This window comes from Ammospiza nelsoni, chromosome 3 (assembly GCF_027579445.1).
Source record: "Ammospiza nelsoni isolate bAmmNel1 chromosome 3, bAmmNel1.pri, whole genome shotgun sequence".
NCBI classification, from domain to species: Eukaryota; Metazoa; Chordata; class Aves; order Passeriformes; family Passerellidae; genus Ammospiza; species Ammospiza nelsoni.
The window spans coordinates 77277209-77298359 of record NC_080635.1 but is presented as its reverse complement, the minus strand read 5'-3'; the positions used below and the strand labels follow the sequence as shown (position 1 = coordinate 77298359).

The window sequence follows — 21151 nt, the reverse complement described above, 5'->3', positions numbered from 1 at the left end:
TCGTAAATTACACTCCACGTTCCACACTAACAAGCAGCACTATATATTGATATCAAGGTCTGCCTATAAACTGGTTTTCTTAGTCATGGTTGAATCTGTGCATTATTCACATCTGTGCCTTTAAAAAAAATCTCTAGTTTTGTCATTTACCTGAAAGCAACAAACTAATGATTGACAGATATAGCGAATAATAGTGAAAGAAAAGAGGCACATCAAAGGAAGATACTCCCAAAGGAATTATTAATACATGAGAAACCGTTGCAATGCAAACAGCCTGGTATGAAGGGTATAAAGTACCCTGCTGTATTTTTCTCTGCATGATACCAGTTTCTACAGTGTAAGTTAACAGCTAGTGGCGCTCAGCAAGTTTAAAAAAAATTTTGAAACAATCTATTTGGACAAAACCAGTATTCAAATTGCAACACAGTACCCAAGAGAACTACGTTGTCAGAGATGCTTGATTTGGTTTTTTTTTGCTTTTGACCCAGATGTGTCTGTGTCTCATGCTGCCTTCAGAAGGACTGAGGCTGTGTTTCACAGTGGAAAGCAGTAGGCAATGGTTCATGCCGTGCCTTCCACTTAGCAGACAAATGCACCATTGGCTCCTGATGTAACTGTAGAAGCTGCACTTCTGCACTTGCAATCTCATTCTGTTTTTTAAAAAACCCCGAAGGTTCTTGCGTTTAATGTCAGTAGAAGTTACCCTAGAACAAGATGGTGCAGAATTTGGAGAAGTTTCTGTAAAACCTGGCGAATAAAGTATCCTTGTTCGTGTATATGCGGTGTGTTTCAGTCTGAGGCGCCTTGGGCCGTCAGTACTCGGGGGCGCTCACGGGCCGGGGCGGAACGCGCGGCGCGGCGGCTCCTGCGCCCACCCGGCCCCATAAAGCGGAGGCCGGGCCGCGCGCCTGCGCGCTGCGGTGTTCGTGGCGCTCCCGGGGCGAAGATGGCGGCGTTCTCGGGTACGTGGCGCGGGGGCCGCGGCCTCTCGGCCCTGGGGGAGCCTCTCGCCTCTGCCCGCCGGCTCCCGGGCTCCCTGAGGCACCGTGGAAGCTCCTCGGCCGCCCTGCCAGCCTGGCCCGCGATAGGGTGTGTGGCTGACCATAGATCAGACTGGAGGTTGCGAGGCCTGCGGGGGATGTGCGTGCCTCTCCCCGTGTTCTCGGCCTTCTGTAGGCTGTGAGAAGTTGATGTCGGAATGGCTTGGCAGGTTTTATTGCATATGCGCATCTAGCAAAGGGGCTGCTTAGAAGTTAGGCTCGTTCCTCATGCTGGCTGGTTTCAGTAACAGGAGGTTTATCATAACTACTCTCTGTATAGCAGTTGCTAATAACTGGCTTTTTGTAAGAGAAGCGCTGCTTGGCGATACGGTTTAGCAAACTATATATATTATATAAACCATATAGGTGTATATAATAGTAAACTGTAATCCAAAAGCTTATTATTAAAGGAGGAAGCCTCACTCTTTGTGTTCCCTTCCCCATGTAGATATTTGTAGAACTAGGCAGCCAGCCAAGATCAGAGTTCTGTAAAGTTTTAATGTATATGGGTTTTTAATTTGTTCCTTTTAACTGAACTTCCTGCATCTTATCATGGGGGGGAAATGCTGAAGCTTCTTCCCAAGATCTAGAGGTCAGTTTGGATTAATTTGGATGTAGTTGAGGAAAATGTCATGGTGTCATTGTTTGATTAAATTTGTGTACTTTATATTGAATTAAACTGTGTGAGTTGGAAGTATATGGGAAAAAAAAAAGTATGGACTTGTTTCCAACTTGGAATTAGTAGGAATTGGTTTTGATTGCTATTGATTTTGTTGCTTGTGTGGATTGTCTACTTTTGTAGGATTAGAGTCCAGCACTTGAAAATATTAAAGCTTCCTGCAATCACATTACAAATAAAACACATTTCTTACAGCATTTGTATTATAGCAAGTGGAATAATAATAATAATAATCATCTTTGGCTGTGCACACCCACCTGCAGCAGCCCAGCTCAGTGTGTGTGCATGTGCTTGCTGTGGCAAGCATGTGGCAGTGCAGAGGCCAGTGTGTGAAACCTCTGCTCATAAGGGTGCATGTTTGTAGCTGAAGGAATTGATTTAGAGTAACCTTATGTATACCCAAGGAGATAGCCAACAGATAAATTGTAATTTTGATGGTACCAGCATTTGGGTTGCTTAGGATTTGCTTTCCTCTTGCCTGTATTGAATAGCTGCAAGTTTGTTTTGTTTTCTTTTTAAGTACAGAGGATTTGTTCATCAATGTACAAGCATGTTGCTCCATGTTTAACTTGTGTCTGAGGTACAACCATCAGACCTTGAGATGAGCTTGCCAGAAGGGTTTCCAAGAAAAAAACTTTAAAAGATGGCTGTCATTAATAACTTTGTCAAAATCAAAGCCTTGTGTTCTTATTGTCAGGCGAGATTTGGTGAACTTGAGTCCTTAGAGGATCAGGTTTTTTCTACTGTTTGCACCTCAGCCGTAGGGAAAGTTGGGTATTTGTGATTTACAAAGTCTGACCTGTTGTCTGCATAGGCAGTTTCCTTAGAGGTGCATAGATAAATACCTTGCCCTTGGAATGGGGCTCTGTTCCCAGTGTGTTCACTTTGCTGCTGAGTCTGTATCTGCCCCTGTGCCCTGTGTGTGCCTGACTTACTCTGCTCTGAGTGGGGACATCTCTCAAAGCTGCCTGTGAGGGAGGGAGAACGTCTCCATCAGTGGGTGCTGGAGTGAAGGCTGCACATGCTGTTGCCCTAAACAGCATGTTTTTTGGTTTCTGTGGTTTTCCATGGTTCTGTCTGTAGCTGGAAGTGTTGATGCTTGGCAATCTTTGGGCAATGTGAGGTTAATAACACTGCTTGATCCTTCTTTGCTTGTCTTACAGAAATGGGTGTTATGCCTGAGATAGCTCAAGCAGTGGAGGAGATGGACTGGCTGTAAGTAGGAGTGTGGCAAACTCTAATTTGCCTTTCAGCAATGTATGACATGCTTTTTAAAGCACCTCTGCTGTCACATTAAAGCAAATTGGATGTGTGTTTTCCTTAAACTGTCATTGCATCTCTCATGCTTCTCTGCAGTGTGAGAGACTGAAGAGCACAAACTGTGACTGCAGCTCTGACATTTAACCTTGGGCAGGCAGAGTGTCACTGCTTGTGCTTGACTTCTTTTGTTTCACAGAAGCCTCTCTGCTTTATTTATATGTATCATGGGGTTATTAGATGAAATACTGTCACATAATGAATGCTAGTTTAGTGCATGTTTTCCAGACTGATCTATGATTGTGTTTCTCAAACTTAGCGCATGTGTGTCAGTCTTGTAAAAAATTTGTTATTCTTGTGTTTGGTTACTTGTTTGGCCAACATGTTTTTACTTCAGAGTTTGTTTTGAATTGTCATTCAGAAAGTTGTCAGTATGGACAAACTTAATGTATGTAGTTCTTCTCATATGAATATTAATTAGCTGTGATTGTCTGGAAATGCTGTTTGAGCTTAGTTGTCTTTAATTTTTTTCTTCCAGTTTTGTACAGGAATCATGTAAATGAGGTCAGCATAAGTGGCTTTAAAGAAAAACTCGTTTGAAGAAAAGAAGACAAGGAATATATAGTTAATAAGGGGGTTTTTTATAGTTTAGCATAATGATGTGAAATGTAGTGCTCTTACCAAGATGCAGCTGAATCCACTGCAAGCCAGGAGAAATAGCAGTTACCTGCTTTATCTTGCAGATGATTTGGTTTCTGTGAATTTCTAGATAAGCGAAAATTTCTTTTTCTATTGATGTAGAACATTTTTTTGTGTTAATGAGTTCTTTCCTGTAGTCTCCCTACAGATATCCAAGCAGAATCCATCCCGTTGATCTTAGGAGGTGGTGATGTGCTTATGGTATGTAGGCAGAGTAGCCTATTCTTAGAAATCCTGTGTCTTTCAGTTGTTGTTTGTGTGGTGAATTTTCTGGATGGGTCCATAGTTAGACTTGCTCTCCTGTCCTGCTTCAATAGAAAGTATATTCTCTTTGAGCTACTAGTGTGTTTCTGGCTGTTCTTGCAGATGAAATTTTTTGGCTTTATTTTTTGGCTTCTTGACAGGCACTGTCACATAAATGAGGGCTGTCTGATTTCATCTGCTCCTTTTGGCTGTAAATACTTGACCCAGCTCTGTATGGAACATGGCTGATACTGCCCAAGCCAATGCTGCAGTATCAATAGTCTTGAAAGTATCAGACTAGTATGCCTTGTTCATCGTGTCTTTTATGGTTCTCTGTCTTCTTCATTCCATAAGCCAAAATAATACTTCCTAGAAAATAAACTTAGTTTATCAAAACAGAATTCTAGAACAGACCTTACAGTCCTGGTAAAACTCTTGTGTTTTTCTTCCTATAGGCTGCTGAAACCGGGAGTGGAAAAACTGGTGTAAGTAATCAAATTTATATTAGCAGAAAGTAATAGTCTTTAAGGAATGCAGGAAGAATGTTTATATATGTTTAAGCATTTTTGGTAATAGTCTTTACCAACATATATGTAGGAATGTATTTCAGTATTTCTGGCTGTGGGTATTGCACCCAAAAATGAGGCTGGAAATAAGTGTATAACTTGTGGAATGAAAGTGACTTTTCATTTTAGGCTTTCAGCATTCCAGTTATCCAGATTGTTTATGAAACACTGAAAGACCAAATGGAAGGCAAGAAAGGAAAAGCCACTATTAAAACTGGAGGGGCAGGTAAGTTTTTGTGTCACACTCCTTAAATTAAAAATTCTGCTAACTTGTGTTGATTTTGTCACTTTTAAAAGTAAAGTTAACCTGCCATTAGATAAATATTTTTTCCATAATTTGGAGTAATGTAAATATCATCATTTAGTGTTTTATTAAACAGAGAATATAAATTTAGTGGTGGAGTCATGGGAAGAACTGGTGTGCATTTGACTGCAGACTCTTAGTAATGCTCTTGTTTTCAGCTTGAGGCTGGCTGATCCACACCTGGCTTTCCAGCATTCTTCTGGAAGCCCCATACTAGGTGAATGCCTTGCAAGATGTGAAGTGGTAGCAGTCCACCTTAAAAGAAGGAGTTAAAAGATATCTTTCTATTGCAGGATTAGGTGAGACCAGCTATGACACCATGGAGTTGGTTTGGGCCTCTTAAGTGAGCTTGAGCAGAAATCTCTTTTGGGCTCAAACATATTTTTGTGTGGCTGGGATAACAGTGTAGGATCTTTCAATTCTGCTGTGCCGAGTAGATCTGTTGTGTTCCTTTTGGCACCTGCCTAGGTTTGGAATTGAATAATTGATAATCTTGTTTCTTCTAGTAAACATTGAATTGAGCAGGAAATGCATAGGGCTGGAACTCACCCATATAGAATGGATTGTAACTTTGATAATATCCTCACAGTATTTGAGAGTCTATTATGCATCAATTTAATTAGGCTTGAAACTGTAAAGCCAATAACCATGTCCAGTCTTTGGTACTGATAAGATTGGGTTTTATGTAAATGAGCAGTATTTACACAAACAACACTCTGAAGATGTTATAGAAGTTGTCATCATTATAACTACTGCTACATTGGTGACAGTAAAGTCAACTTTAAAAAAGTTAAAATCAAATCCTCCTTGAGAGAATGTAATATGAATGCACAAATACACTCAGTAAACCTAACTGAAATGGCACCTGGTTTTTTTTTAAGTCATGTATGTATTTTATTATAGCATGTTGTTGGGCATATGAAAAATGAAGTCAAAAATTCTATGTGCATGTATCTTAGCTCCTTAGTAATGACATTTTAGCTTACAGCCTGAAGGATACCTTAATGTAAGCTTGGAACAGAAATGGCAAATAATGCATTTCATATTTGTTCTTCTTAATATAGTTTTGGATATTTTCTATCTGAATTTGATGGTGATTGTGTGAAGCACCTTATTTTATAAAAGTCTTCATTGTTTGCAGTTGCAATTTTAAGTAACTTAATCTGTGTTCTTAATGGAATAATCTAAACTTCCATAGAATCCGTTTGCATTAAGCATTTGTGCCCTTCCTTCGGATTGTAGGCCTTCATTTGAGCTTATATGAATTTCATTGAAATGAAAATATTTCCCCAGAAAATTGAGCCACACACTCTAGAAACAATTGCACTTCTAATTTGAGTTTCTCAGGCTTGCTTTGTGGATTAAATGCTTTTTCTGTTATTGTCTTTCAAACTTAGTGCTCAATAAATGGCAAATGAACCCCTATGACAGAGGATCAGCTTTTGGTGAGTTGTCCCGCTGTTCACTTGAGAACTTCTGCTTGGTAAAAAAGAATAAACTAGAGGAAAGAATGCATGAAGTTTTCTTTTAAAAGCAGGCAACTTCTTTAACTAAAACTGTCTTGTGATTTTCAGCGATTGGATCGGATGGTTTGTGTTGTCAAAGCAGAGAAATAAAAGAATGGCATGGATGCAGAGCGACTAGAGGAGTGACTAAAGGTACATATAAAGTGATGTGTTTTGAATACTCTTCCAGAAAAGTTTCAGCTGAAATGCCTGCTGGTCAGCCATTGTTAATGTAGATGGTTGCATTAAAAACTTTCTATCCATCTGACCAAATTTAGTAGCTTAAGACTTGGAAGTTACATATACCTCAGTTTTGTTCTCCTTGTGTTGTAAATTACCTTTTCCCTGATAGTGATGCCTGAAAGTAGAACAAAATCTTCCCAAACAACCTTAAACTTATAATAGAAAAGCAAACATTTACTTGAAAGCCTTCAGGTGCACAATATGGTGAGAACCACACCCCAAATTAGATTCCTATAGTTTTATAAGATTGGACAGTTAGAATATCCAGCCAGTATTTTCCAGATAGAGGAGCAGTTGGTTGGGTAACCCTTCCCCCTGGATTCTGCCCCATTGGAGTCCTCCCCCTGGTCCTCAGATTCTGCCTTTATTATGTCTGCGATATGTGGTACAAAATAAAATGTCCTTGGTAAACTAACAAGCAGGACTAAACAAAACTTCTAAGAATGTATCAAACAGTTTGTTCCCTATTGCAAAGAGAACTGGAAAAGTACTAGAAGTTATACCTAGGCATTTAACACTCTACTAAGCTACAAATACATGAAGTATGCAGAGAAAGCTAAAAATCTTCAGGCATCAATAGGAGACTGAGTTGCAGGAGGCAGAATTGTAGATAATATTCATCAGAATGCCTTTTTTTAGGAAATGGCTATACACACAGTACTTTGAGTTGTTTCCTCACAGACTTCATGCAGATGTTCAAAAATTTCTTGGTTCTGTGGTTGTAGCAGTAGGTGAGAGGCCAACCCTAACACTTGACTCAGAAGTAGAGTCATCCTGATACTCCAGTGGTTCTGGGAGCATGTTCAGCAAGACCCTAAACAGTCTCCTTTAATGGGGTGTGCAGATATTTCTGTTGTCTGTGTGTACATAACAGCCAGCTGGATATTCTTCAAGTGGCACAAGGAGTTGTTGATGCTGGGGCATGCTGCTGGTCTGGTTCTGATTCTGCAGAACCTTGTGTCCCGAGTTTTATCAGGTCCTGTGCATTGAGTAGGACCACTTCTCTCTTGCTTGTCACTCCTTTAGAGCCTTTCACACTCTACTTCTCAGTGAGTCTCTTTTGCCTGCTCTTTCTTCGTTTCCTACCTAGGTATACAATCAACCTTTTCACACAAACACAAACACAGTGTAGGGGATTTCATGGCACTTTCAGCAGGACTGGGATGTTAGATTTGTATGGTCTTGGAAGTAGCAAGACTGAACCACCTTAATGAATTTGGGTATTGTATTAGATCCTTTCTTTTTCTTTTCAAGGCAAATACTACTATGAAGTTTCCTGTCATGACCAAGGCTTGTGCAGAGTTGGTTGGTCAACTATGCAGGCTTCACTAGATCTGGGTAAGTTTCCTTCTGAAGAACCTATAGGTAGTTTTTATATTGACATAGAATGGGTGGAGTGCTGTTCCAGTGTTGCAGAGAATGAAGTCTTCGGGAAGGATCCCAATATTGGGGAGTTGAAAATGTTTTGTATAAGTATTTTAATTCCTGTAAGGGGAAGTCTTTGGTTGTGGCAGTGCTTTCTTGTCTGCTGTGACTTTCTGCCTTTCATGCTTTTTTTTTTATTTTTAATGAAGATGACTGGAGACTGGTAAAATCAATAAATCTGGTTTGGTGTACATCCAGGTCATAAGTTAGTGGTTAGCACTGTGTGTTATTTGTTTATGTGATAGTGTTGGAAATTTCAGTTGCTAATACCAAAAGGAAAAAGCATAATGTGTCAACCAAAAGATAAAAACCTATTGTCTTGTCTTCAGGCACTGATAAATTTGGCTTTGGATTTGGTGGCACTGGTAAGAAATCTCACAACAAGCAATTTGACAGCTATGGTGAGGTAAGCTTGAATTGCATTTGGCAGAAATCTTTTTTAAAGTTTTGCATGTTAGTTTTGTGCTGTTACAATCAACTGTCTTTTGAAATAGGGCTCACTGCTAAGGGAGGCTCACTGGGCAAAAGGGCAATGGAACATTGAAGCATTTTTGCATAAAAGCTTATTAAAAGATTCAACAAAACAGTTATAAGCTGAGACATGATAGTGGTTATACTGCAATTATATTGACTCTTATTTAGAAGTTAAAATTTTGCTGTGTGTTACAGGTTAAAAGTTAATTGACCTCTTGAGATTTGTCTTGACTGACTTCATCTTTAGCTTGAATAAATCAACCCATATGTTTACACTGTATATACATGCAAGTGAGGGCATCATATTCTGTTTACTAGAAGTTAAAATAGAAGTAATTTCACAACTCTGTAATCTGTCAAAATGCATTATTAATTTCTACTAAAACACAGAGTGCACTACTTCTGGCTATTGAGTTGGGTTTGCCATTACCTTAATGTACACTTCTGAAGTGTCTGCTGGGAATATCTGTAATGGATTTTGTGTAGTGTAGCAGTGGAATTGAGATGTTTAAACATAAATAAATGAGTACTAAAGCAGAAACTCTAATTTTTTTGTGTTGATAATAACACCACAATGTCATAAAACCTGCAACTTTTATGACTACTGTAGCCTGGTTAACAGGGATTCTTGAGCTGCTGATTGGAAGCACTTAATAATGTATAAATGTTATTGAATACTTTTAAAATTAGCAGATTAAGTTACTAAAATAAAGCACTTAAGCATACATGATATTCATATAGTGTCATCTTCAAGCATTAGCCTTTTATTATAGTTAAAATACAGTTTTCTGATGTCATGTTTGGTGTTCTAAGCTTAGATTTACATTGGCTAATAAATATGTGATAGTGTGCTTTTCCATAATGCAGAATACTTCCAGGTAAATTACTTAAATGTATTGTTGCCATTGTGTCGGTTTCTGACGTAAATTTTAAGCAGTAATAAATGTTTAAATATCAAGATCAGTTGGGCAGTTTACTGAAGACTTGTAACCAAATAAAAATGTGTGTCCTATTTACAATGGTCTGACTGAAATAAATTGAACTTGCTTATACAATAATCAGCATTTGTTAGGGAGAGATGAGAACACTAAAAACTGACAGAATATGAGCACTAAGTTGTCTTAATGCACAGAAAATGTCTTAGCTTCACAAACATTTTTTTTTTTGCAGGAGTTCACTATGCATGATACAATTGGCTGTTATCTAGACACAGAAAAAGGACAAATAAAATTTTCCAAAAATGGTAAGTTTTATTCTCTTTGTTTGGAATTTTATTTGGATGCTTTCTCTGGAGGGGAGGGAAGGAGAGAAATGCACACACTTGCAGAGTCTGACTGAACCAACCCTACTTTCAGGGAAGGACCTTGGCCTTGCATTTGAAATCCCACCACATATAAGGAACCAAGCACTTTTTGCAGCTTGTGTACTGAAGGTAACAGGAATATTGCAGATGTCCAAGATTTTTATAATTTTTCCGGGTTTGTTTATACTTAAGTATAAAATTTGCATAGCCACTTACAGTTACTGCAGTTGTGCATGTAAAGTCAGTTTTCTTTGGTTTACCAGTATTCACTGCTGAAGTAATAAAGTAGCTTTGAGTACCATTTAAGTAATAAAATAGCTTTGAGTTATTTACATTTAAGCTAAATGTTAAAATTCAAATTTTAATCTTGAATTTATAGGTAGAATGGACAACTAATTCTTAATAACAGTGCTATGTTGTGTGTTATAAACTATTGTATACTGCCATTCAACTGATACAAGCAAATAGCTTGAAAGTCAGATAGCCTGTTTCATTTGTTCTGAACTCTAACATTACTGTAAGGTAGTACTATATCTTTCTGAGTTAATCTTCTTGAGTCTGTCTCTCAAGCAGTAGAGGTTTTAGCAAAAAATCTTTTCAGTGGTTAGAAAGATGTACAAGTTCAGAAAAAATTCTTTGGGTTTTTTGTTGACTTTTTTCTGTGTGTTTGGTTGGGAGTTTAAGTTCCAGCAACTTGGGGAAGAGGAATGTATAAGATGGGAGAAGAAAAGACCTTGCTTATATCCTTGTCAATCTGATTTTTTCATTACTGAGTTGTTGCTCATTTTATGTGGTCTCTTGAATCTGTGTGTATGACACAACTTCTTTGAAACCTAGAATGCCGAATTGAAATTCAATTTTGGTGAAGAAGATTTCAAGTTTCCACCAAAAGATGGCTATGTTGGCCTTTGCAAGGCTCCTGAGGGTAGTATTGTAAAATCACAACACTCAGGTAGGTTGGGTTTTTACAAACTTCTCTTATCTCTATATTCAGATTATGTTGCAGAGCATCTTTGAATCTCTTTAATTGCAATCAGAAAGATCTTAAATACAGCAGTAATGAAGAAATATTGATGCTTTTTTGAAAGTATATCAGATTTTCTTACTGTTAAACCACCAATAGTTATCAATATTTTGAATTTAGAAGTATATCACATAAAATAAGTCCAGCTAAGTTTTTCAACACTGTTATTGTAAAAATGTCTCTGTCTTTATGCTCCACAATGCAATGGGTTATCCTGCATGGCTAGTACACCCACTTGTAAGTTCTGATCATTTTTCTGAAGTAACTCATAATTGAGAAAGCAATCACATCACCTTTCAATGGAGCATTTAAAATTATTAGATTTTAATTACTAATAGAAAATCCAGATCTGTTTCCAGTAAAAAATTCCAGAATAGGAATGGAGTTTATCTTAATGGTGATTTTTTTTTTTCCACCTAGGAAATGCCCAAGTCGTTCAAGCACAGAACCTGCCAAATGCTCCAAAAGCATTGATTGTGGAACCATCAAGAGAGCTGGCAGAACAAACTTTGAACAATGTGAAGCAGTTCAAAAAATATGTTGATAATCCCAAATTAAGGTAAAAGTGAATTTGTTAGTTGCATTTGTGGTATTTTCCATGGTTGTAACTTCATGTGGAGATGGGGAGTAGGTTCCACTTTGTAGTAAGTGAACCATAATCTGCAACCATAATAATATCAGTAATAACCTGCTACCAACCAAACTTCTGACTATGCAACTGCAGTTAGACCACTTAGGGGGTTTTGGTATGTTTTATCAGTGGACTGCCTTTTTCTCATACAAGAAATTTGGTGGGTAGGTGGTTTTTTTTTTTAATTATCAGTGATAACTAGTATGATACTTCACATGCTTCTCTTGGTTAAAAACATTATCTGCTTACTGCCCTTCTTCTAAACATTTTCCTATGCCCCCATCTCCCTCTACCCCCTCATTTTGTTTGTTTTTCATCTCCCTCAAATAGTTGTATACAGGGTCTGTTCTCTTTAATTAATGTGCTTACAGGACAAATTATCGTAGAGGTGCAATTCTGAAAAATGATTCATCTGTAAGTTGCTTTGGGTTTAAGTTGTCTCTGCTTTGAGAGACAACTGTGCTTCTAAAACTTAAACATTTCCCAATTCTAAACTGCGATCTGTTTATAAGAGTTCATTTGCTAGAATTGCTGGGACTAAGCAATAGGAATGGGCAGGCTACAATGAACGATTAATTTAGTTTACTGTTATTTGCATTTCTAACTTTCAAGACACAGGAAACTTTAGTGAACTAAGTTACATTATCTTCAAGATTTTTAAGAAACATTTTTTGTAAGATTAAACTTGTTACGGTGCTAATTTGCTTAAAACAACGATGATAATCACATCCAATTACAATTTGGTAACAAAGTTTCACTTGAACTGAAGTACAGTATATGTGAAAGGATGAGTTTCAAAATTAATTTTTTCTATTATTTTGTTCTTGAAATTACTGTTCAGAGCTGTTAATTGTCAGCTATCAATAAAAACATCTGTCTGAAGACTGATTCTAAGTGTACCTTCTGACTATAGTAAATGGGTAAATGTCGAATATATTGATGTAATTTTAGGGAACTGCTTATTATTGGTGGAGTGGCTGCAAGAGATCAACTCTCTGTACTGGAACAAGGTGTAAGTTGTATTTTTTCTCATGATTTATTAGTTTGGGTTCCAAGTAATTGATGATGTTGCTAGAGGATATTAATGGTGGTAACTCAGGTAATAAGAATAATAAACATGTTAAAACGAAAATGTACAGTCGATAGGAAGCTCATGTTGCAGCATCTAGCAGCTGTTCCTTTACTTCCATGTCAATACAAGTACCTATACACTTAAGTTCTCTTGGAGCCTGAGTACTCCTGAAAATCTTAAAATGAAAGTTCAATTGTTTGCCATTTGTTCTTTAACAACAAGGCAGTTTTCCTATTAACTTCTGTCCTGTTTTTGTAAATAATAATAGTCTGCAGTTATCAAGATGAACCTGCACTACAAATCAGTCCTATATAGAAGGAAGTGGTCTGGTTTCAGCAGCATGGAATGTACAATTGATTCAATCTCACTGTAGGGTGAACAGGGCCATGTTTTTTATTTAACACTCACTTTTGGAAGTGAAAGCACATCACTGTTGATAAATTTTCTAGTGGTTCTAGCTGCCAAAATAAAAATTTTCTGTTAAGCCTACTTGAACTGGAAGATTATTCGACTTCCATGTGATTGCTAAGTTCTTGATTGTGAACCTTTCTGTCTGGCAAAATTTGTAGTTATTTCTGTAGTTGGTAGATTTTGTATCCTTCTACCTTGAGAAAAATTTATCCCCATTTAAAAACAAATCTGTTTGTTGGCTTTTGATAACAAGATTACACAGCTTGAGATTCAGGGAAGGAAAAAATGGGCACAGCACTTCCCAAAAAAGGGAAGGCTTCCTCCCTAAGGTAGATTCTGCTAATGAAATGACTGTAGAACAAAAATGCAGGTTGCCCAGAGAGGAGGTTGTAGGATCCCTTTCCAGAAGGGTACTGAAAATTGTATTAGGCAGCTACCTAAAGTAACCTAGAAATTGTCCTTGATTTGCATGTGAAAGTGGGGAGTGGAGACCAAATGATAATCTCAAGAGATCCCTCCAACACAAATTACTCTAGGATTTTATGAAGTTATAATTAATAGAAAATAATTGTTTCATATTGTTAAGCTTAGATAAAACTTTTCATGTCTCTAGTTAGTTACAGGACCAACTCATACTCTTTATGTACTTCATAGGTGGATATTGTTGTTGGAACTCCTGGAAGGCTGGATGACCTGGTCTCAACAGGGAAGATTAATTTATCTCAAGTTAGATTCCTGGTTCTGGATGAAGCTGTATGTAGAGAACTGAGTGCTACTTAAATTCTGTTCTTAAATGCAGTATGATAATTGCAAAAAAGTGAAACATGATTATTCTATAGTATTTGATAATTCAGTGGAACAGTTAGGTACCTGTGGACTGTTCCACCTTAATCCTCTCCTTGTTTGCAACCATAGTAACCTACTTTTTTTTTTTTGTTTTCCCTTCCACACTTCTGGCCTCTCTGTTAAATCTATTTAGAATTTTTCTGATAGGAAAATGCATTTCAAATTATATTTACAAGATACTGAAGTCTGTCCCTGCCACTGCATGGAGCTCGAAGGACAAAGACAAAATATAAATGTTAGTTAACCCAGCAGGTCTTGAGGACAGTGAATGTTGTACTGAATGTGCTATGAAATAAGGGCATCTCTCTGATCTCTGGTCGTACATCTGAATATTCACAAAGATCAAATGCCTTGGGGTGTTAGCTAGGAGTCGCTGCTGAGCTTCTCAGCAGCTATAATGTAAGTGCTCCACATTTTTACTGGGTTTTCCTCCTTAGTAATAATATCCCTGCTATGCATTGACCTGTCCAGCTAATTAAAAGCAGGAACTTCTGAGACAAGGGTTGTATTGCTTATCTAACTCAAGTGTAAAGACTGAGAAATGAGAGGAGATTTGTAGCTTCATCTCTTTTTATTTCATCTCCACACAGGATGGCCTTCTCCTCCAAGGTTATTCAGATTTCATACACAGAATCCATAGTCAAATTCCTCAGATAACCTCAGATGGAAAGAGACTCCAGGTATAAAATATTTGTGGTTTGGTTTTTTTTTTGTTGTGGGTTTTTTTTTTTTTTTTGTTTGTTTTGTTTGCTTAAATATTTTTGGGGGTGTGTTGTGTGTTCTGCTTTCAGTTGTTGACTATTATTTGGCATAGAGCATGCTTCTTTGGAGTTCCCAAAAGCTCTTGTCCAAAACTAATGCGTGTTCAGTGAGTTCAGTAATTGCCCGTGAAAATATTTTTAGCTTCCTAGATGTTGAAGCCTAGTGTTCAGGAGTTTTCAATTTATTTTGAATTATTTATATATAAATCTAGCAAACATGACTGAACACAAACTTTATGATTTCTAACATATTAATAATCTTGATTCATCAGCTTTCAATAGTTTTGCATTATTCCTAGTAATTTTTTGGGTCTCTGTAACAGAATAGTTAATCAACTTATTTTGTGTTGCCTGACTCTTGCCAACTGAGTGGTTCCTGTGATGAGGAGATCCAAACAGTTTCTGTTTTGCTATATTATGCTATTTAACTATATAACATTCATACAGTTCTACTCTCACCTTTTTGGACTGGGAGGATCTTATCTTCAGTGGTGTCCATGTGACTCTCTTCTTCTCAGGTGATTGTGTGCTCTGCAACCCTGCATTCTTTTGATGTGAAAAAACTATCCGAAAAAATCATGCATTTTCCTACCTGGGTAGATTTGAAAGGAGAAGATTCTGTCCCTGAAACTGTACACCATGTAGTTGTGCCTGTAAATCCAAAAACTGATAAACTCTGGGAAAGGCTCGGCAAGAATCATATCAGAGTAAGTGAAAATTGAGGTTATTTGTCCGTGTTTCCTTATTTAACCTTCAGAACAGGGGCCTAATATTGAAGGATCTTTGCTGGCTATTGAAACAACTCAATCTGAAATGGTTTGTTCCCTGGTAGTCAGCATCATATCAGTGGTGTCATAACTCTGTTTCTGAACAGCTCAGTGTTACAAACATGACTGAGGAGGAGCTTGATAGAGTAACAGTCTGATTTGCACTAGAGAACCATGGCATTGTGCTTTTTCACTCATTTCACAGCTAATGGTCCGTGGCCTAACTCTACTTAGTATCTCTTTTCTGACTTGCCAGGAGGGAATAAGCCTGCCAAGATGGGTCATTCTATAAGGTAGCTCTGTCTCCAACCCATGTGAGATGAGCAGGTTTTACAGGAATGGATTTCTTATCAGACTGCATTTGAGATTCCAGATTCTACATACACCTGACACCTATTCACATGAGAAGGTGTTGGTTGTTCAGGTCTTTAGTATTCAAGTTCTGAATAACCTGGAACCATATTTTGTTCTTGGCAACTCTGATGCAGTTACAAATCTATGGTTTTTCTTAATCTCTTTGTCTTTGGAACATCTGTTTGTCATGTGTTGTCATTAAGTCTTAGTGTGAGTTTATTTCTTTTGGATTTTAAGTTTATATCTGATTCAGGCTAGCGTAGGGGAAAAGATAAGGAATTGCTATTAATGTGATTTAACTATATTTTACAAAGTCTTTTTATTCTGGTTTGTTTGCGTGTTTTCAATTCTTCACTTTGTTCAAAGGTGTTTCCTATCCAGTGGCTACATAGTTTTATTGCCCTTTTTTATGAATATAAGTTTTGTATTCTTAAATACAAGACCTTCCTGTAGCCAAAGGTGGGTAAACATGGCTGATAGGAGAGCAGAATGCTAAGATTACTTCTAAACTTCTGCTTCTTCCTAGTCACAAGTTAATGGAGTTCAGTATTTCTCTGTGAAGAGTGGGCTACTGACTTGGGGGGCTTTTTTGTTTGTGTTTTTCCTAGACTGATGAAGTACATGCAAAAGACAATACACGGCCTGGTGCCAACACTCCAGGTAATGAGCAACACTAAGAAATCATGACATTCTTGTAAATGTTTTGAAATAAAGGTAAATTGTAGTAGATACTGGCCTTGAGTCATGTTCCTCCAAAATTTTATTTCCACATTCTCAATGTCTTGAAGAGAAACGTGTTTCTGTAACTGGGAAGTGGGAAAGAGACTTGTATATATATATTGCAGATTTGTAGGCAAGTCTTTGTTGGTGTGTATAAGAAACGAGTGCTTTTATTCTTCCTGTATTGTGTCACCTTGGAGCACAGGAGCGTGGAAGGAAGAGGTAGAAACTGAAGGCTTAGCTTACTTACTCTAATAATGAAAGTTTAACTGTCTACTTGAAGGCTAGAGAACTTCAAAGATATGCAATTCAAAGGTTCTTCGTGTTTTTAAACAATTTGAGTGAAATAACTTCTTTATTTTTATTTAGAAATGTGGTCTGAAGCTATTAAAATTCTAAAAGGAGAATACACTGTTCGAGCAATTAAAGAGCACAAGATGGATCAAGCCATTATCTTCTGCAGGACTAAAATAGACTGTGATAATATGGAGCAATACTTCATCCAGCAAGGTGGAGGTAATGTTTTCATGTCAGCCTAACTCAGCTCACTTTTCTCACTTTTGTGTTTTTTCAGCACCAAATTTGTATGATAGAGATCACGAGTACTGGGACACAGCACAAAAAAATCGTGCTTCAGTTTTTTTGCATGCTGACTGGGCATAAAATTCAGAGTTTTGTAGCAGACAGCTGCAGGGGTTCTCTTTGTGAAAGCAATGAACTGTCTTGCACCTGTTCCAGATAGTTCTGAAATGAATGGAAACCCATCATGCACCAAAATTTGAACCAGTGAGAAGATATATGGTGCCTCTGCTGAAATATGCTAGTAAAATTGATAGTCATTAAGGGGAAGAGACATGGGAAGAGATGTTCACACCTAAAAAGACATTGGAGAAATGTGAAAGAAAACACAGGAACAGTGAAAGCAATGTGTGAGGAGGAAGGTGAAGATAAGCATTTGGAGAAACGAGGAAACTTAAAACAGGAAGGAGTAAGGAAAAGTGCCTGCATAGGTCTGCTCTTGGGAGGAGGGAGAAATTGTGTATTACTGCTTGTCTTGTGTATTTTTTCAACCACAATGCCTCTGAAATTTTTTCCAGTTCTATATGGTTTTGTGTCATAGTTTATATGTGATGTAATTAATGCATATACATTCTTTCAGGCCCTGATAGGAAGGGACATCAGTTCTCATGTGTCTGTCTGCATGGTGATAGAAAACCTCAAGAAAGAAAGCAAAACCTGGAAAGATTTAAGGTGATGCAGCAGATTCTTGAAGGCTTTTTCCTCACCTCCCAATATCTGAATTTGTATGTTAATTTGTGTTCCTAGTTCTCTATTTAAATTAAATTGCATTCAAATGCTCTATGTCCCACTTCGTGAAATTGTAAGGCACATTTTCTGTAGGTGGAAATCTGCACTAGTAATCAGTATGACCTTTGTGAGTTTGAATTCAGAAGATAGTAGGCTTACTTTGAAATAAAAACCTAACTTTAAACTCTATAGTAATTACACTTGTTTTTAAGGTCTTTAGTACTTGGTCACTTAAAAACATTTCAGTATTACAGTTTAGTTTTGATGAAACTGTTGGTTTTGTTTGCCTTATGGTTCTGGGGAAAGAAACAGGGATGTAAATTCACCAAACTATTCATGCTTTACTTGAAGTGTTCTTAAAGGTGAAGTGCAAAGGACTATGATTTCATTACTTGGGATTTTGCTTGCTGTGTTTAGCACACTTCATTACAGCTCTGTTTTTGCAGAGAGGAGATGTCCGTTTCCTGATCTGCACAGATGTTGCTGCTAGAGGAATTGATATTCATGGTGTACCATATGGTAAGATAGTTTTTTAAACTTAACCTGTTGAATTGCACTGGAGCTTCAATATATGTGCCTGTCCAGTAGTTAAAATAAATATGGCTTATAGCATAATTTTAAGAGATGTAGATGTTAAAGGCTGAAACTAGGCAATATTTAATTTGGTTGTTCACCATAAGTTCTCAAATACTTTGTTGTCTGGCATTTTTGGGAATCATTAATTTGGTTTTCCATTCTTGCCAAAAAATAATCAGAGAGAAAGCAATTAGAGTGTGAGAGCCTTTATTGCAGGTTGTACCTGTAACTGTTGTAATAAAGTATGTACATAGACTAAGGAGAGGAATTGCAGCAATCAGAATAATACTTTAGGTGTCTGATCTCTGACCTTAGCTCATACATTAAAAAAAAAATCTTGTGTTCTCTGTGAACTGTCTGTGTTACACAGTTATCAATGTGACACTCCCTGATGAAAAACAGAACTATGTTCATCGAATTGGGAGAGTCGGCAGAGCTGAGAGGTATGTGTGTGTTCAGAGCAGCCACCAGGTGTTCTTGAGATTTGTTGTTGTTGTTTCACAAGTTGGCAATAGTTACTGAAATACATTTCTCCCTCCCTTGTCTCCTAATATTTCAGGATGGGTTTGGCAATCTCCCTTGTGGCAAAAGAAAAAGAAAAGGTAATTATACTCTAAAGCAAAGATGAACAGACATTATTTACTGAGGTTCTGTCCCCAGCTGCTATCTGACCTTCTTATCCTGCATTGAAAAATTGCTCTTTTGTCCCTACTTAATTGAAGGAGAACATAAACAGATTACTGAATTCTTTTTCATGCTATAATTAGGCAAAATGAATGTACTACACTATTTCACAAAGTTTAGAGGTCATTTTGCATTATTTCTAGGTTTGGTATCATGTATGCAGTAGTCGTGGAAAAGGGTGTTATAACACCAGGCTGAAGGAAGAAGGAGGTTGTACCATATGGTACAATGAGATGCAGGTAAGCATTTTGCTTAAATCTTCCCCAGTTCCTCTAACAGACTCCAGAATAAAGTTCCTGTTTCACCTGTGTAGTTGAAGTACAAATCTAGTCTTAGGGTGTTTGTAACCTTTGATTCCATTTAAAGAAGAAATTAGAAGACTTTTCAAGTTACATGTTCTGTAAGTTGTTTAATTATAAAAATTTATTTTAATATTCCTAGCCAATGTTGTTGGAGTCTTACTTGCAGTTTCCTTATAGTCTTCCTAATCAAAGTCTGTTAAGATATATATCCTGAAGAGAATGTTAGTTTAGATGGTTTGTTGCGAAATTGTCATTTAAAACTGTTGTTTCTTTAGCCTGGAAATAGTTTATCTCTTAAGTAGGTTTTCATTGGGATTTGTGTACCAGCCATGAATGCATGTTAAAAAGCAATACTTGCCTTCTTTCTCTAATGAGGAAGGGCAAATACACCTCATCTGTGGTAAAATAAGCTTGGACTATGAGCTGTGTTATAAAGTAGCTTCATTCATGCAAGTAGGGTAGTGTATGAAATGAAGACTTCTAGGTAGGGTAAAACCACACTGAAATTGGAAATGAAGTTGTGTCATCTGAGCTAATAAAAAGGTGTTAGTCTTCTGTATCTGTGACCAAACTGTTTTGTGTACCATTCCTGTCCAAACTACTCAAATCTGACCGTTCTGAACACTAGTTGGACTAGTCTTGGACCATAAGAGTACTTAAAGACTTCTTGGTTTTTTTTCTCTTAGTTGCTGGGGGAGATTGAAGAACACTTAAACTGCACTATTGCCCAAGTTGAACCAGACATAAAAGTACCAGTGGATGATTTTGATGGGAAAGTTACATATGGGCAGAAGAGAGCTCTGGGAGGTAAGGATGAACTACTCTCAAGTTCTCTTGCTATGCAGTGCTCAGTTTCCTTGTTGTCTCCTGTGTCACTACAGAATAATAGACTATAAATAAAAAAAAATAGGTGATAAATAAATGGATTATAAAAGGCTGCTAGCTCTTTGCTCTCATTTGTTACATGCAGCCTATAGGTTGCCAGTGACAACAGTATGTGTATACCTGTTCTGGTTTTTTGTGCTTTTTTTTTTTTTTTTTAATAAAGTAATTAACTCTCTGAATGACTGTGGTTGGGCATTGTTAGTTCTGCTGAAGTGACTTTGAACATGTAATTTAGATTGTATCTCTTTCGGCAGGTGGACTGTATAAAGGCCATGTGGATATTCTGGCACCTACAGTACAAGAGTTGGCTGCCCTTGAAAAGGAGGCTCAGACATCTTTCTTGCATCTTGGCTATCTTCCTAACCAGCTGTTCAGAACATTCTGATTGTGCCACACTGGAGAGAAGGCTTGAGTTAAAAAATGCTCTGCCCTGCAAATGCAAAAATCCCACACTGTCTCTGAGTAGAGGTAGTTAGAAAGCAGTTAAAACTAAATATACTTCTTGCATGAGGAACAGAGTGTTCAGCACTGTTAACTTTGAGTAAGCTGTTAAAATAAAACAAGTCAAAGATGAAATGGTTTTGTTTGTTTTTTTTGCCTTAAAGGATTAATTTGCAGAATCATTCTTTGTGTGATTTTTTTAATTTATGGAAAGTACAAGGGTAGTTAGGCAAATATGGGAGGAGAAGTTTATATTTCTATTTATTTACATTTAAAATTATATAATTATTTGTGTACTGTAAATTTTTAATGCTGGGCTGACTAAAGATAGATTCATATTCATTCTGACAGCTGTTTATATTCATACTAAATAAGAAAAAACCCCAGATCTCAAGTAAGTATTTGATGAAGCTCTTTGTTATCCTAAACCCCCTACATCTAGGCTGATAACTGCATTTTGATTCTATAGTTCTAGACTTCTCACAGTTAATTGTTCTTATATTTCTGAAATGGATTGTACAATATTGTAGCAATATTGTTACAAAGATTTCTACAATACTTTTGAATTCATAGGGGAATACAGTGTGAGTATCAAAGCATTTCATAAAACTGCAGGAAAAGCTTTTTCATG

The 21151-nt window shown here is 37.2% G+C and overlaps 1 protein-coding gene across 1 annotated transcript; it reads left to right on the top strand.

Annotated features, from left to right (window-relative positions):
* The first annotated feature begins 928 nt into the window (after positions 1-928).
* Positions 929-20655, top strand: DDX1 (DEAD-box helicase 1). The gene is made up of 26 exons (XM_059468817.1): positions 929-962; positions 2883-2934; positions 3813-3876; positions 4374-4403; positions 4614-4710; positions 6186-6233; positions 6363-6446; positions 7791-7874; positions 8291-8367; positions 9606-9678; positions 9791-9867; positions 10576-10690; positions 11183-11321; positions 12345-12405; positions 13531-13629; positions 14313-14402; positions 15002-15190; positions 16213-16264; positions 16694-16840; positions 17484-17575; positions 18079-18151; positions 18579-18651; positions 18768-18810; positions 19036-19131; positions 19881-20001; positions 20334-20655. Exons 1-26 carry the CDS (start codon positions 947-949, stop codon positions 20462-20464), a joined length of 2223 nt encoding a protein of 740 aa, XP_059324800.1. The 5' UTR covers positions 929-946; the 3' UTR covers positions 20465-20655.
* The last annotated feature ends 496 nt before the right edge of the window (positions 20656-21151 follow it).